We start from the raw sequence: 17,371 nt of genomic DNA, 5'->3' as shown, positions 1-17,371 counted from the left end.
GCTCCTCAGGGCCGTGTTGCTAGCCGAGCTCCTCAGGGCTGTGTTCCTAGCCAGGCTCCTCAGGGCTGTGTTCCTAGCCAGGCTCCTCAGGGCTGTGTTCCTAGCCAGGCTCCTCAGGGCTGTGTTCCTAGCCGAGCTCCTCAGGGCTGTGTTCCTAGCCAGGCTCCTCAGGGCTGTGTTCCTAGCCGAGCTTCTCAGGGCTGTGTTCCTAGCCGAGCTCCTCAGGGCTGTGTTCCTAGCCAGGCTCCTCAGGGCTGTGTTCCTAGCCGAGCTCCTCGGGGCTCTGTTCCTAGCCAGGCTCCTCAGGGCTGTGTTCCTAGCCAGGCTCCTCAGGGCTGTGTTTCTAGCCAGGCTCCTCAGGGCTGTGTTCCTAGTCGAGCTCCTCAGGGCTGTGTTCCTAGCCGAGCTCCTCAGGGCTGTGTTCCTAGCCAGGCTCCTCAGGGCTGTGTTCTTAGCCGAGCTCCTCAGGGCTGTGTTCCTAGCCAGGCTCCTCAGGGCTGTGTTCCTAGCCAGGCTCCTCAGGGCTGTGTTCCTAGCCGAGCTCCTCAGGGCTGTGTTCCTAGCCAGGCTCCTCAGGGCTGTGTTCCTAGCCAGGCTCCTCAGGGCTGTGTTCCTAGCCAGGCTCCTCAGGGCTGTGTTCCTAGCCGAGCTCCTCAGGGCTGTGTTCCTAGCCGAGCTCCTCAGGGCTGTGTTCCTAGCTGAGCTCCTCAGGGCTGTGTTCCTAGCTGAGCTCCTCAGGGCTGTGTTCCTAGCCAGGCTCCTCAGGGCTGTGTTCCCTAGCCAGGCTCCTCAGGGCTGTGTTCCTAGCCAGGCTCCTCAGGGCTGTGTTCCTAGCCAGGCTCCTCAGGGCTGTGTTCCTAGCCGAGCTCCTCAGGGCTGTGTTCCTAGCCAGGCTCCTCAGGGCTGTGTTCCCTAGCCAGGCTCCTCAGGGCTGTGTTCCTAGCCAGGCTCCTCAGGGCTGTGTTCCTAGCCAGGCTCCTCAGGGCTGTGTTCCTAGCCGAGCTCCTCAGGGCTGTGTTCCTAGCCAGGCTCCTCAGGGCTGTGTTCCTAGCCGAGCTTCTCAGGGCTGTGTTCCTAGCCGAGCTCCTCAGGGCTGTGTTCCTAGCCAGGCTCCTCAGGGCTGTGTTCCTAGCCGAGCTCCTCGGGGCTCTGTTCCTAGCCAGGCTCCTCAGGGCTGTGTTCCTAGCCAGGCTCCTCAGGGCTGTGTTTCTAGCCAGGCTCCTCAGGGCTGTGTTCCTAGTCGAGCTCCTCAGGGCTGTGTTCCTAGCCGAGCTCCTCAGGGCTGTGTTCCTAGCCAGGCTCCTCAGGGCTGTGTTCTTAGCCGAGCTCCTCAGGGCTGTGTTCCTAGCCAGGCTCCTCAGGGCTGTGTTCCTAGCCAGGCTCCTCAGGGCTGTGTTCCTAGCCGAGCTCCTCAGGGCTGTGTTCCTAGCCAGGCTCCTCAGGGCTGTGTTCCTAGCCAGGCTCCTCAGGGCTGTGTTCCTAGCCAGGCTCCTCAGGGCTGTGTTCCTAGCCGAGCTCCTCAGGGCTGTGTTCCTAGCCGAGCTCCTCAGGGCTGTGTTCCTAGCTGAGCTCCTCAGGGCTGTGTTCCTAGCTGAGCTCCTCAGGGCTGTGTTCCTAGCCAGGCTCCTCAGGGCTGTGTTCCCTAGCCAGGCTCCTCAGGGCTGTGTTCCTAGCCAGGCTCCTCAGGGCTGTGTTCCTAGCCAGGCTCCTCAGGGCTGTGTTCCTAGCCGAGCTCCTCAGGGCTGTGTTCCTAGCCAGGCTCCTCAGGGCTGTGTTCCCTAGCCGAGCTCCTCAGGGCTGTGTTCCCTAGCCGAGCTCCTCAAGGCTGTGTTCCTAGCCGAGCTCCTCAGGGCTGTGTTCCTAGCCAGGCTCCTCAGGGCTGTGTTCCTAGCCGAGCTCCTCAGGGCTATGTTCCTAGCCGAGCTCCTCAGGGCCGTGTTCCTAGCCAGGCTCCTCAGGGCTGTGTTCCTAGCCAGGCTCATTAGGGCTGTGTTCCTAGCCAGGCTCCACAGGGCTGTGTTCCTAGCCAGGCTCCTCAGGGCTGTGTTCCTAGCCAGGCTCCTCAGGGCTGTGTTCCTAGTCAGGCTCCTCAGGGCTGTGTTCCTAGCCAGGCTCCTCAGGGCCGTGTTCCTAGCCAGGCTCCTCAGGGCCGTGTTCCTAGCCAGGCTCCTCAGGGCTGTGTTGCTAGCCGAGCTCCTCAGGGCTGTGTTCCTAGCCAGGCTCCTCAGGGCTGTGTTCCTAGCCGAGCTTCTCAGGGCTGTGTTCCTAGCCGAGCTCCTCAGGGCTGTGTTCCTAGCCAGGCTCCTCAGGGCTGTGTTCCTAGCCGAGCTCCTCGGGGCTCTGTTCCTAGCCAGGCTCCTCAGGGCTGTGTTCCTAGCCAGGCTCCTCAGGGCTGTGTTTCTAGCCAGGCTCCTCAGGGCTGTGTTCCTAGTCGAGCTCCTCAGGGCTGTGTTCCTAGCCGAGCTCCTCAGGGCTGTGTTCCTAGCCAGGCTCCTCAGGGCTGTGTTCCTAGCCGAGCTCCTCAGGGCTGTGTTCCTAGCCAGGCTCCTCAGGGCTGTGTTCCTAGCCAGGCTCCTCAGGGCTGTGTTCCTAGCCGAGCTCCTCAGGGCTGTGTTCCTAGCCAGGCTCCTCAGGGCTGTGTTCCTAGCCAGGCTCCTCAGGGCTGTGTTCCTAGCCAGGCTCCTCAGGGCTGTGTTCCTAGCCGAGCTCCTCAGGGCTGTGTTCCTAGCCGAGCTCCTCAGGGCTGTGTTCCTAGCTGAGCTACGCAGGGCTGTGTTCCTAGCTGAGCTCCTCAGGGCTGTGTTCCTAGCCAGGCTCCTCAGGGCTGTGTTCCCTAGCCAGGCTCCTCAGGGCTGTGTTCCTAGCCAGGCTCCTCAGGGCTGTGTTCCTAGCCAGGCTCCTCAGGGCTGTGTTCCTAGCCGAGCTCCTCAGGGCTGTGTTCCTAGCCAGGCTCCTCAGGGCTGTGTTCCCTAGCCGAGCTCCTCAGGGCTGTGTTCCCTAGCCGAGCTCCTCAAGGCTGTGTTCCTAGCCGAGCTCCTCAGGGCTGTGTTCCTAGCCAGGCTCCTCAGGGCTGTGTTCCTAGCCGAGCTCCTCAGGGCTATGTTCCTAGCCGAGCTCCTCAGGGCCGTGTTCCTAGCCAGGCTCCTCAGGGCTGTGTTCCTAGCCAGGCTCATTAGGGCTGTGTTCCTAGCCAGGCTCCACAGGGCTGTGTTCCTAGCCAGGCTCCTCAGGGCCGTGTTCCTAGCCAGGCTCCTCAGGGCTGTGTTCCTAGCCAGGCTCCTCAGGGCTGTGTTCCTAGCCAGGCTCATTAGGGCTGTGTTCCTAGCCAGGCTCATTAGGGCTGTGTTCCTAGCCAGGCTCCTCAGGGCTGTGTTCCTAGCCAGGCTCCTCAGGGCCGTGTTCCTAGCCAGGCTCCTCAGGGCTGTGTTCCTAGCCAGGCTCCTCAGGGCTGTGTTCCTAGCCAGGCTCCTCAGGGCTGTGTTCCTAGCCAGGCTCATCAGGGCCGTGTTCCTAGCCGAGCTCCTCAGGGCTGTGTTCCTAGCCAGGCTCCTCAGGGCCGTGTTCCTAGCCAGGCTCCTCAGGGCTGTGTTCCTAGCCAGGCTCCTCAGGGCTGTGTTCCTAGCCAGGCTCCTCAGGGCTGTGTTCCTAGCCAGGCTCCTTAGGGCTGTGTTCCTAGCCAGGCTCATTAGGGCTGTGTTCCTAGCCAGGCTCATTAGGGCTGTGTTCCTAGCCAGGCTCCACAGGGCTGTGTTCCTAGCCAGGCTCCACAGGGCTGTGCTCCTAGCTGAGCTCCCCAGGGCTGTGTTCCTAGCCAGGCTCCTTAGGGCTGTGTTCCTAGCCAGGCTCCTCAGGGCTGTGCTCCTAGCTGAGCTCCCCAGGGCTGTGTTCCTAGCCAGGCTCCCCAGGGCTGTGTTCCTAGCCAGGCTCCTCAGGGCTGTGTTCCTAGCCAGGCTCCTCAGGGCTGTGTTGCTTGGTTGCATGAATTTTCTAGTGATGTCAGTGTGCTTTTTGCTTCTCTTTTGTGAAATATTACCTACTTGCAAAGTATCTTTATTATAATTTTTCTGAAGAAGCTACATTTTCTAAAAAGGCAGGATTTCGTGTAAGATGTAGCTACATTAGTTTCAAAGCTGTTCTTGTTATTCCAATGGGCAGAAACTGCTTTTTGTGTCATAGTACTGTAGCTACATGTCTTTATCCAGACAACACTGTACAGACAACGCCAAACAGGTTATAAATACAATCATTTATTAAAGCATCTTGTAAATCCAGTTACAAAACAAAATCATTTCCAGATTGTCTCTCTCTCTCTCCAAATTAACAGAAACACGTCATAAGTACAGTAATGATCAAGGGGAACATACCAGTAGTTCTGGTGTGGCTGCCGGCAGCTGGCCAGAAAAAACAGACAGAGGGGGCATCCAAAATGGCACCCTATTCCCTATAGCTCCTGGTCTAAAGTAGTGCACTATATAGGGAATAGGGTGCCATAGGGCTCTGGTCTAAAGTAGTGCACTATATAGGGAATAGGGTGCCAATTCAGACGCGCCCACAGAAAGCTGAGAAACAGCTCGTGTCTGCTTATAGTCCTGACCCTCTCTTCCTCACTATTATAATTACACCCAGTAAATACCCCACCCTCCCATGGTCTTCCATCAGATAGCACGTGGATTACGCCTGCACTGATCCGTCTTGTACCTCGCAAAGGATCATGGGACAGATCAAAAACGGCCAAGGCTACAATGGGCTGTCACGACGTTAGAACATATATTACCTAGGAGACATCGTCTGCGGAACCTCATTCCTGCCTCAGAACTGTCTGAATTCAGCTATGTTAAAACCACAAATACAGTATGTCAACAATGTTGATGTTTTCTGGTGAGGAAGTCTCAGTCGCCCCATTTTACATCTAGCTAATGATTATTTTGTTTTAATGAGCAGTATTTCTGAAGTTTGACAATGGGCACGAAAGCATACATTTGTCCAAACAGCTGAGCCAGTCCCTGAAATCATCTTGACTGAAACAACACTGCTAACCAACCAGCTACCTTCTTAGTGCTGCACACACACAATGGTGAATCTTCCAACAAAAGCTAGCTAGCAAGCTACTGTAAGCTAGTAGTGCTAATGCTTCCGTTATTCTGCATTTTCATGAAGCAGTAGCCTCTCGAGTCAGCTGCTGTGCTCAGCTGACCCAACAATACGATCCGGAGAAACATGCTGATCTGTGGACTGATTTCTGTTAACAGCCACTTCCCATTTAATTCATTGTGGGGCTGCATGTCTACAACTTCAGGGTCCTTTAAACAGGCTAAGCAAGCTTTTAATGTCAGTGACGGAAGAGCTAGCTGACTAGCTAGCTAACTATGTCAGTAAGCTAGCGAGCTACAACAGATAGCAACATAGCTGATCAAGTCACTGCCTGGCGAGCAACGTCCTGGCGAGCAACGTCCTGGCGAGCAACGTCCTGGCGAGCAACGTCCTGCCACAGAATTTGAGCAGAAGGTAACCACTGGTTTGTTTTTATTTTCTCAAAATTGCAAACTATTAAATCACTGTCACAACGTTTGTAATAATTTAGCTAGCAAGTTATTCTGCCTATTTCATGGAGAATCATATGAGAGCGTTGTGATGTAAAAAATAAATAAGGGACTATGTTTTAATTTGTTGAATGGCGGAAAATATTTGAATATGAGTTCCACGTCCTACAAGACCGACCGGTTGAGGTACAAGCATCGCGGAGGAGTGACGCCATCTGACGTGAGACAATGTCAACCCCCCCCCCCCCCCCCCCCCCATAATGACCAAAATAACATCCTTCAGTAACAGAAGTACCAAGCAATATCCTGCTTGTCTCATCAAAACATCACGCTCTCATTAAACAACAGTTTCAGTAACAATCATTACAAAGACAAAAAAAATAAAATGATTTTCATCATAGAAAATATAACCGTTTAAATTATTTAAAAATACTGGAGACTAAATTCTATAATCATGGTTTACATAAATAAGCACATGTTAATATTAACCACAGCCTTTAGTGTAAATAAACAACCTACCATGTAGTAGTAGGAAGAAGCAACGGACTATATATTGGTTTGTTCTAGTCATATATATATTGGTTTGTTCTAGTCATATATAAAAGGCAAGTGTCATTTCACCAGATTTCAAACCATGTGGTTTAAACCCTGCTTCTCAGGCACTGGGTAGAATGGCAGCCTCGACCACCTGTGTTATAACTGATTATAACTGATTATAACCACCAAGTTATTAACCCTGACATTCACTTGTTGGGGGACGCCATTCCTGAAAGGCAAAACTATTACTTACAGTCCAAAGTAGTCGAATAACAGCATGGATGGAAGCAGTGAAACTGTTACAGTCCAAAGTAGTCGAACAACAACATGGATGGAAGCAGTGAAACTGTTACTTACAGTCCAAAGTAGTCGAACAACAAAATGGATGGAAGCAATGAAACTGTTACTTACAGTCCAAAGTAGTCGAATAACAACATGGATGGAAGCAGTGAAACTATTACTTACAGTCCAAAGTAGTCGAATAACAACATGGATGGAAGCAGTGAAACTGTTACTTACAGTCCAAAGTAGTCGAACAACAACATGGATGGAAGCAGTGAAACTATTACAGTCCAAAGTAGTCGAACAACAACATGGATGGAAGCAGTGAAACTATTACTTACAGTCCAAAGTAGTCGAATAACAACATGGATGGAAGCAGTGAAACTATTACAGTCCAAAGTAGTCGAACAACAACATGGATGGAAGCAGTGAAACTATTACTTACAGTCCAAAGTAGTCGAATAACAACATGGATGGAAGCAGTGAAACTATTACAGTCCAAAGTAGTCGAACAACAACATGGATGGAAGCAGTGAAACTATTTAAGGCATTACAATGTAAAGAGGTTCAACTCCTTGGGTCTGTGGTCTGAAATTGGACTCGTATTGCTCCTCAAACCCGAGGGGGAAGTCTACAAACCTCATTTCCCTATTCTGTGGCAATAGAGTAGCTCCTAAACAGAGTATTGTAATGAGTAATGACTGCCCTGAGGATCAATAATGATCACATAGTATATCCTTAGATAGACAAATCACTTCTTCTCATTATGAATATAGAATGGTATAGTTGTGCATCAACAACTCATACGTTAGAATAACAATAACACAATTGCAATGTCAAAATAAGACACAACCGGGGAGCGAGAGTCAGGGAGGGCTTGACAGTGACACTTCTCAGTCAATCTAAATCTCAGTCCATTGGAAAGGTATTTGAAATGCTCAAACTTGGAAGCACAAGGACATCCGATGTGACGTGAGTGATACTTGATTGGTCCATACCATTGATAAAGTGATGTAAATAATGGCAGAAAATAACATGGTTGGTTATACACTCTGTCGACAGCTAGAGAAAAGCTATATGCAATGGTTGAGGGAAAGCAGTTAGACATTTTAATTATACACTTTCTAGAATGTTCTGAATGTTCTGGTAAAGAGGTCAATGGAATGCAGACAGGGGGGGGATTGAAGGACGACGCTGGATTGGTGCACTGATCTAACAAAGTGAATATTTGTCAAATCCGTCATAATTGATGTATTGCAATAGGCTCAAAATGTGGTCATTTAAATCCGATTTGTATACATTTGGCTGTTTTCACTGCATAACATGTAGAAGTTGTCCCTTTTCAGATTTAGAAGAAGTGACTGCTAAATGCTAACTCCCATTCGTATAAGCTGGTAGCGTAGCTAGCATACAGACATCGGTAGTGGTCGTTAAAGTCGTTTTCAACTTTAACGCAGTTGATTGGTGACGATGAAATGAACATGTATTGGGGTTGACATCAATACAAGCATTATACTTCGATTTCTACCTCAACACAGTGTGAAACAATAGCCTAAATGTAGGCTAATGTTGCTGGGGGGCAATGAGGAGAATCGGGATCTGTCCCCTAAATGTAGGCTAATGTTGCTGGGGGGCAATGAGGAGAATCGAGATCCCTCCCCCACACGTTTCCATGGCATTTCCATTGTTTTGGTCGACTTCCATTGACCTCTTTACCACATATTTATATGCAATGAGAGACACACTACGGTTCTACGGTTCTTAGAATCTTCTAGATGAGATTCCTTGTTGTCAATGGAGGTGAACAAGTTATTGAGTAGCTGATTAACAGCTTTCAGTTATCCAGACATCTGGTTTGAGGAGAACAGGTCCCACTCGTCTTCATAGAATTTTAGCCTTGTAGTGTTAGCCTTTTAGGCTGTCAGTCTGGGGCGGTGGGAAGCCAACTGGACTGTGTCCTGTCCTGTTAGCCTGGAGCGATGGGAAGTCAACTGGACTGTGTCCTGTCCTGTTAGCCTGGAGCGGTGGGAAGTCAACTGGGCTGTGTCCTGTCCTGTTAGCCTGGGGCGGTGGGAAGTCAACTGGGCTGTGTCCTGTCCTGTTAGCCTGGGGCGGTGGGAAGTCAACTGGGCTGTGTCCTGTCCTGTTAGCCTGGGGCGATGGGAAGTCAAATGGGCTGTGTCCTGTCCTGTTAGCCTGGGGCGGTGGGAAGTCAACTGGGCTGTGTCCTGTCCTGTTAGCCTGGGGCGGTGGGAAGTCAACGGGGCTGTGTCCTGTCCTGTTAGCCTGGGGCGATGGGAAGTCAAATGGGCTGTGTCCTGTCCTGTTAGCCTGGGGCGGTGGGAAGTCAACTGGGCTGTGTCCTGTCCCGTTAGCCTGGGGCGATGGGAAGTCAACTGGGCTGTGTCCTGTCCTGTCCCCAATCACCTGATCCAGTTGGTTCCGTAGCTGGACACAGATCTGACACTGCATCTCTTCTTCACTATCATGTTGATGTAGGCTTTCATGATCTTGGTGATCTCTCCAACCTGAAACGCCACAGAGGATACAGTTTTAACAGCAGGGAAAACGGCGTCCAGAGGCCCATTATCAGCAACCATCACTCCTGTGTTCCAATGGCACGTTGTGTTAGCTAATCCAAGTTTATCATTTTAAAAGGCTAATTGATCATTATAAAACCCTTTTGCAATTATGTTAGCACAGCTGAAAACTGTTGTTTTGATTAAAGAAGCAATAAAACTGGCCTTCTTAAGACTAGTTGAGTATCTGGAGCATCAACATTCGTGGGTTCGATTACAGGCTCAAAATGGCCAGAAACAAAGCACTTTCTTCTGAAACTCGTCAGTCTATTCTTGTTCTGAGGAATGAAGACTATTCCATGCGAGACATTTCCAAGAAACTGAAGATCTCGTACAACGCTGTGTACTACTCCCTTCACAGAACAGCACCCCAGTCTCAATGTCGACAGTGAAGAAGCGACTCCGGGATGCTGGCCTTCTAGGCAGAGTTGCAAAGAAAAAGCCATATCTCAGACTGGCCAATAGAAATAAAAGATTAAGATGGGCAAAAGAACACAGACACTGGACAGAGGAACGCTGCCTAGAAGGCCAGCATCCCGGAGTCGCCTCTTCGCTGTTGACATTGAGACTGGTGTTTTGCGGGTATTATTTAATGAAGCTGCCAGTTGAGGACTTGTGAGGCGTCTATTTCTCAAACTAGACTCTAATGTACTTGTCCTCTTGCTCAGTTGTGCACCGGGGCCTCCCACTCCTCTTTCTATTCTGGTTAGAGCCAGTTTGCGCTGTTCTGTGAAGGGAGTAGTACAAATCATTGTACGAGATCTTCAGTTTCTTGGCAATTTCTAAAGAAGGCCAGTTTTATTGCTTCTTTAATCAGGACAACAGTTTTCAGCTGTGCTAACATAATTGCAAAATGGTTTTATAATGATCAATTTGCCTTTTAAAATGATAAACTTGGATTGGCTAACACAACATGCCATTGGAACACAGGAGTGATGGTTGCTGATAATGGGCCTCTGTACGCCTATGTAGATATTCCATAAACAATCAGCCGTTTCCAGCTACAATAGTCATTTACAACATTAACAATGTCTACGCTGTATTTCTGATCAATTTGATGTTATTTTAATGAACAAAACATTTGCTTTTCTTTCAAAAACAAGGACATTTCTAAGTGACCCCAAACTTTTGTTTAGAAGCATCATAACAGCCAAGGTGACGTTCCAGAAAGGCTAGCCTAGGGTACCAGTCTATTTGCTGTCATGTCAACTCTGTCATTCATGGTCTTGACAAACATCTTGGCATGAGCATAAACAGACCTGGGACTAGGCTACTGAAAGGCATTTCTAATCTGGTGTTATAAACAGATCCGGGACCAGGCTACTGAAAGGCATTTCTAATCTGGTGTTATAAACAGATCCGGGACCAGGCTACTACTTCTATAATGTTGTATTATGGTGTAATACTGTACCAGAGGTGTCTCAAAGAACATCTCTCTGTCGTCCACTGTGATTTTATAGGTAGTGGCCTGGGGAGCTCCGAAGAAGATGATGTGTTCGTAGGGGAACGTCTCTAGAGGTTTGGGCTCTCCTCTCTTGTAGACCGACACGTTCTCTGCACTCACACTCAGCCACAGGTCGTGAGGAAAGCCTCCCTCTTTACACTGAGTAGACAGAGACATACAGCAGGTCAGATACAAAGTTAAAGGAATGAATGAGTCAAATACCCTAGCCCTATTCACCACAGTATCGTCCCTAGCCCTATTCACCACAGTATCGTCCCTAGCCCTATTCACCACAGTATCACCGCTAGCCCTATTCACCACAGTATCATCTCTAGCCCTATTCACCACAGTATCATCCCTAGCCCTATTCACCACAGTATCATCCCTAGCCCTATTCACCACAGTATCATCCCTAGCCCTGTTCACCACAGTATCATCCCTAGCCCTTTTCACCACAGTATCGTCCCTAGCCCTATTCACCACAGTATCATCTCTAGCCCTATTCACCAAAGTATCATCCCTAGCCCTTTTCACCACAGTATCATCCCTAGCCCTATTCACCACAGTATCATCCCTAGCCCTATTCACCACAGTATCATCCCTAGCCCTATTCACCACAGTATCATCCCTAGCCCTATTCACCACAGTATCATCCCTAGCCCTATTCACCACAGTATCATCTCTAGCCCTATTCACCACAGTATCATCCCTAGCCCTATTCACCACAGTATCATCTCTAGCCCTATTCACCACAGTATCATCTCTAGCCCTTTTCACCACAGTATCATCCCTAGCCCTATTCACCACAGTATCATCCCTAGCCCTATTCACCAGTATAATCCCTAGCCCTATTCACCACAGTATCATCTCTAGCCCTATTCACCACAGTATCATCCCTAGCCCTTTTCACCACAGTATCATCCCTAACCCTATTCACCACAGTATCATCTCTAGCCCTATTCACCACAGTATCATCTCTAGCCCTATTCACCACAGTATCATCTCTAGCCCTATTCACCACAGTATCATCCCTAGCCCTATTCACCACAGTATCATCGCTAGCCCTATTCACCACAGTATCATCTCTAGCCCTATTCACCACAGTATCATCTCTAGCCCTATTCACCACAGTATCATCTCTAGCCCTATTCACCACAGTATCATCCCTAGCCCTATTCACCACAGTATCATCCCTAGCCCTATTTACCACAGTATCATCCCTAGCCCTATTTACCAGTAGCATCCCGAGCCCTATTCACCACAGTATCATCCCTAGCCCTATTCACCAGTATCATCCCTAGCCCTGTTCACCACAGTATCATCCCTAGCCCTATTCACCACAGTATCATCCCTAGCCCTATTCACCACAGTATCATCCCTAGCCCTATTCACCACAGTATCATCGCTAGCCCTATTCACCACAGTATCATCGCTAGCCCTATTCACCACAGTATCATCTCTAGCCCTATTCACCAAAGTATCATCCCTAGCCCTTTTCACCACAGTATCATCCCTAGCCCTATTCACCACAGTATCATCCCTAGCCCTATTCACCACAGTATCATCCCTAGCCCTATTCACCACAGTATCATCCCTAGCCCTATTCACCACAGTATCATCCCTAGCCCTATTCACCACAGTATCATCTCTAGCCCTATTCACCACAGTATCATCCCTAGCCCTATTCACCACAGTATCATCTCTAGCCCTATTCACCACAGTATCATCTCTATCCCTTTTCACCACAGTATCATCCCTAGCCCTATTCACCACAGTATCATCCCTAGCCCTATTCACCAGTATAATCCCTAGCCCTATTCACCACAGTATCATCTCTAGCCCTATTCACCACAGTATCATCCCTAGCCCTTTTCACCACAGTATCATCCCTAACCCTATTCACCACAGTATCATCTCTAGCCCTATTCACCACAGTATCATCTCTAGCCCTATTCACCACAGTATCATCTCTAGCCCTATTCACCACAGTATCATCCCTAGCCCTATTCACCACAGTATCATCGCTAGCCCTATTCACCACAGTATCATCTCTAGCCCTATTCACCACAGTATCATCTCTAGCCCTATTCACCACAGTATCATCTCTAGCCCTATTCACCACAGTATCATCCCTAGCCCTATTCACCACAGTATCATCCCTAGCCCTATTTACCACAGTATCATCCCTAGCCCTATTTACCAGTAGCATCCCGAGCCCTATTCACCACAGTATCATCCCTAGCCCTATTCACCAGTATCATCCCTAGCCCTGTTCACCACAGTATCATCCCTAGCCCTATTCACCACAGTATCATCCCTAGCCCTATTCACCACAGTATCATCCCTAGCCCTATTCACCACAGTATCATCGCTAGCCCTATTCACCACAGTATCATCGCTAGCCCTATTCACCACAGTATCATCTCTAGCCCTATTCACCACAGTATCCTCTCTAGCCCTATTCACCACAGTATCATCCCTAGCCCTATTCACCACAGTATCATCTCTAACCCTATTCACCACAGTATCATCTCTAGCCCTATTCACCACAGTATCATCCCTAGCCCTATTTACCACAGTATCATCCCTAGCCCTATTTACCAGTAGCATCCCGAGCACTATTCACCACAGTATCATCCCTAGCCCTATTCACCAGTATCATCCCTAGCCCTATTCACCAGTATCATCCCTAGCCCTGTTCACCACAGTATCATCCCTAGCCCTATTCACCACAGTATCATCCCTAGCCCTATTTACCACAGTATCATCCCTAGCCCTATTCACCAGTATCATCCCTAGCCCTGTTCACCACAGTATCATCCCTTGCCCTATTCACCACAGTATCATCCCTAGCCCTATTCACCACAGTATCATCCCTAGCCCTATTCACCACAGTATCATCCCTAGCCCTATTCACCACAGTATCATCCCTAGCCCTATTCACCACAGTATCATCCCTAGCCCTATTTACCAGTAGCATCCCGAGCACTATTCACCACAGTATCATCCCTAGCCCTATTCACCAGTATCATCCCTAGCCCTATTCACCAGTATCATCCCTAGCCCTGTTCACCACAGTATCATCCCTAGCCCTATTCACCACAGTATCATCCCTAGCCCTATTTACCACAGTATCATCCCTAGCCCTATTCACCAGTATCATCCCTAGCCCTGTTCACCACAGTATCATCCCTTGCCCTATTCACCACAGTATCATCCCTAGCCCTATTCACCACAGTATCATCCCTAGCCCTATTCACCACAGTATCATCCCTAGCCCTATTCACCACAGTATCATCCCTAGCCCTATTCACCACAGTATCATCCCTAGCCCTATTCACCACAGTATCATCCCTAGCCCTATTCACCACAGTATCATCCCTAGCCCTATTCACCACAGTATCATCCCTAGCCCTATTCACCACAGTATCATCCCTAGCCCTATTCACCACAGTATCATCTCTAGCCCTATTCACCACAGTATCATCCCTAGCCCTATTCACCACAGTATCATCCCTAGCCCTATTCACCACAGTATCATCCCTAGCCCTATTCACCACAGTATCATCCCTAGCCCTATTCACCACAGTATCGTCCCTAGCCCTATTCACCACAGTATCATCCCTAGCCCTATTCACCACAGTATCATCCCTAGCCCTATTCACCACAGTATCATCCCTAGCCCTATTCACCACAGACCCGTCCCTAGCCCTATTCACCACAGACCCATTCCTAGCCCCATTCACCACAGTATCGTCCCTAGCCCCATTCACCACAGTATCGTCCCTAGCCCTATTCACCAGTATTGTCCCTAGCCCTATTCACCACAGTATCGTCCCTAGCCCTATTCACCACAGTATCATCCCTAGCCCTATTCACCACAGTATCATCCCTAGCCCTATTCACCACAGTATCATCCCTAGCCCTATTCACCACAGTATCATCCCTAGCCCTATTCTCCACAGTATCATCCCTAGCCCTATTCACCACAGTATCATCCCTAGCCCTATTCACCACAGTATCATCCCTAGCCCTATTCACCACAGTATCATCCCTAGCCCTATTCACCACAGTATCATCCCTAGCCCTATTCACCACAGTATCATCCCTAGCCCTATTCACCACAGTATCATCCCTAGCCCTATTCACCACAGTATCATCCCTAGCCCTATTCTCCACAGTATCATCCCTAGCCCTATTCACCACAGTATCATCCCTAGCCCTATTCACCACAGTATCATCCCTAGCCCTATTCACCACAGTATCATCCCTAGCCCTATTCACCACAGTATCATCCCTAGCCCTATTCACCACAGTATCATCCCTAGCCCTATTCACCACAGTATCATCCCTAGCCCTATTCACCACAGTATCATCCCTAGCCCTATTCACCACAGTATCATCCCTAGCCCTATTCTCCACAGTATCATCCCTAGCCCTATTCACCACAGTATCATCCCTAGCCCTATTCACCACAGTATCATCCCTAGCCCTATTCACCACAGTATCATCCCTAGCCCTATTCACCACAGTATCATCCCTAGCCCTATTCACCACAGTATCATCCCTAGCCCTATTCACCACAGACCCGTCCCTAGCCCTATTCACCACAGTATCATCCCTAGCCCTATTCACCACAGTATCATCCCTAGCCCTATTCACCACAGTATCACCCCTAGCCCTATTCACCACAGTATCATCCCTAGCAGTGGAACACAGCAACCTGTTTTCATACAAGGTCATTCACCACAGTATCATCCCTAGCCCTATTCACCACAGTATCATCCCTAGCCCTATTCACCACAGTATCATCCCTAGCCCTATTCACCACAGTATCATCCCTAGCCCTATTCACCACAGTATCATCCCTAGCCCTATTCACCACAGTATCATCCCTAGCCCTATTCACCACAGTATCATCCCTAGCCCTATTCACCACAGACCCGTCCCTAGCCCTATTCACCACAGTATCATCCCTAGCCCTATTCACCACAGTATCATCCCTAGCCCTATTCACCACAGTATCATCCCTAGCCCTATTCACCACAGTATCATCCCTAGCCCTATTCACCACAGTATCATCCCTAGCCCTATTCACCACAGTATCATCTCTAGCCCTATTCACCACAGTATCATCCCTAGCCCTATTCACCACAGTATCATCCCTAGCCCTATTCACCACAGTATCATCCCTAGCCCTATTCACCACAGTATCATCCCTAGCCCTATTCACCACAGTATCGTCCCTAGCCCTATTCACCACAGTATCATCCCTAGCCCTATTCACCACAGTATCATCCCTAGCCCTATTCACCACAGTATCATCCCTAGCCCTATTCACCACAGACCCGTCCCTAGCCCTATTCACCACAGACCCATTCCTAGCCCCATTCACCACAGTATCGTCCCTAGCCCCATTCACCACAGTATCGTCCCTAGCCCTATTCACCAGTATTGTCCCTAGCCCTATTCACCACAGTATCGTCCCTAGCCCTATTCACCACAGTATCATCCCTAGCCCTATTCACCACAGTATCATCCCTAGCCCTATTCACCACAGTATCATCCCTAGCCCTATTCACCACAGTATCATCCCTAGCCCTATTCTCCACAGTATCATCCCTAGCCCTATTCACCACAGTATCATCCCTAGCCCTATTCACCACAGTATCATCCCTAGCCCTATTCACCACAGTATCATCCCTAGCCCTATTCACCACAGTATCATCCCTAGCCCTATTCACCACAGTATCATCCCTAGCCCTATTCACCACAGTATCATCCCTAGCCCTATTCACCACAGTATCATCCCTAGCCCTATTCTCCACAGTATCATCCCTAGCCCTATTCACCACAGTATCATCCCTAGCCCTATTCACCACAGTATCATCCCTAGCCCTATTCACCACAGTATCATCCCTAGCCCTATTCACCACAGTATCATCCCTAGCCCTATTCACCACAGTATCATCCCTAGCCCTATTCACCACAGTATCATCCCTAGCCCTATTCACCACAGTATCATCCCTAGCCCTATTCACCACAGTATCATCCCTAGCCCTATTCTCCACAGTATCATCCCTAGCCCTATTCACCACAGTATCATCCCTAGCCCTATTCACCACAGTATCATCCCTAGCCCTATTCACCACAGTATCATCCCTAGCCCTATTCACCACAGTATCATCCCTAGCCCTATTCACCACAGTATCATCCCTAGCCCTATTCACCACAGACCCGTCCCTAGCCCTATTCACCACAGTATCATCCCTAGCCCTATTCACCACAGTATCATCCCTAGCCCTATTCACCACAGTATCACCCCTAGCCCTATTCACCACAGTATCATCCCTAGCAGTGGAACACAGCAACCTGTTTTCATACAAGGTCATTCACCACAGTAGAATACTTGACATTAACTTTGGACCTGTACTATCAGTACCTATATATGGTGTCAATAACTTATTTAATTTACCTCCACGTCGAACAGTGTGGACCCATATCCAGGCCACTCCTTGATGATGTTCATGTATTTGAGCATGGCTGTGTGCTGGTCCAGTCCCTGGAGACGGGACCACTTCTCTAAGATGGAGGTTCTGGTGGCTGAGGTCTCCTCCTTCACCCACATCTCTAGCATCTGAACAAGAACCAGACAAGACTTAGTACCTTGCTCAAGGGCATAACAACAGGTGACAATATCCAGGATGATGTCAGCAACCCACAGGTCTCACTGACTACACTAGATGTTTCCAGTCGGAGCTAGGATTCGAACGCTTCTCTAACCGCTAGGCTACCTGTTCCTTCTCTAACCGCTAGGCTACCTGTTCCTCCTCTAACCGCTAGGCTACCTGTTCCTCCTCTAACCGCTAGGCTACCTGTTCCTCCTCTAACCGCTAGGCTACCTGTTCCTCCTCTAACCGCTAGGCTACCTGTTCCTCCTCTAACCGCTAGGCTACCTGTTCCTCCTCTAACCGCTAGGCTACCTGTTC

The 17,371-nt window shown here is 49.4% G+C and overlaps 1 protein-coding gene across 1 annotated transcript in view; it reads right to left on the bottom strand.

The window, feature by feature from the left end:
* Nucleotides 1-5,784: 5,784 nt before the first annotated feature.
* The window catches only part of LOC129820679 (unconventional myosin-X-like), a 440,174-nt gene continuing 428,587 nt past the window's right edge, over nucleotides 5,785-17,371 (bottom strand). The window contains exons 38-40 of the mRNA XM_055877525.1: nucleotides 16,858-17,019; nucleotides 10,350-10,541; nucleotides 5,785-8,887 (exon numbers count right to left, since the gene is read on the bottom strand). Coding sequence (XP_055733500.1) covers nucleotides 8,783-8,887; nucleotides 10,350-10,541; nucleotides 16,858-17,019 — 459 coding nt within the window. The 3' untranslated portion in view covers nucleotides 5,785-8,782. The remainder of the gene's footprint in view (nucleotides 8,888-10,349; nucleotides 10,542-16,857; nucleotides 17,020-17,371) is intronic.

This window comes from Salvelinus fontinalis, chromosome 23 (genome assembly GCF_029448725.1).
Source record: "Salvelinus fontinalis isolate EN_2023a chromosome 23, ASM2944872v1, whole genome shotgun sequence".
Lineage (NCBI taxonomy): Eukaryota > Metazoa > Chordata > Actinopteri > Salmoniformes > Salmonidae > Salvelinus > Salvelinus fontinalis.
This window is presented reverse-complemented; position numbering and strand designations above follow the sequence as displayed.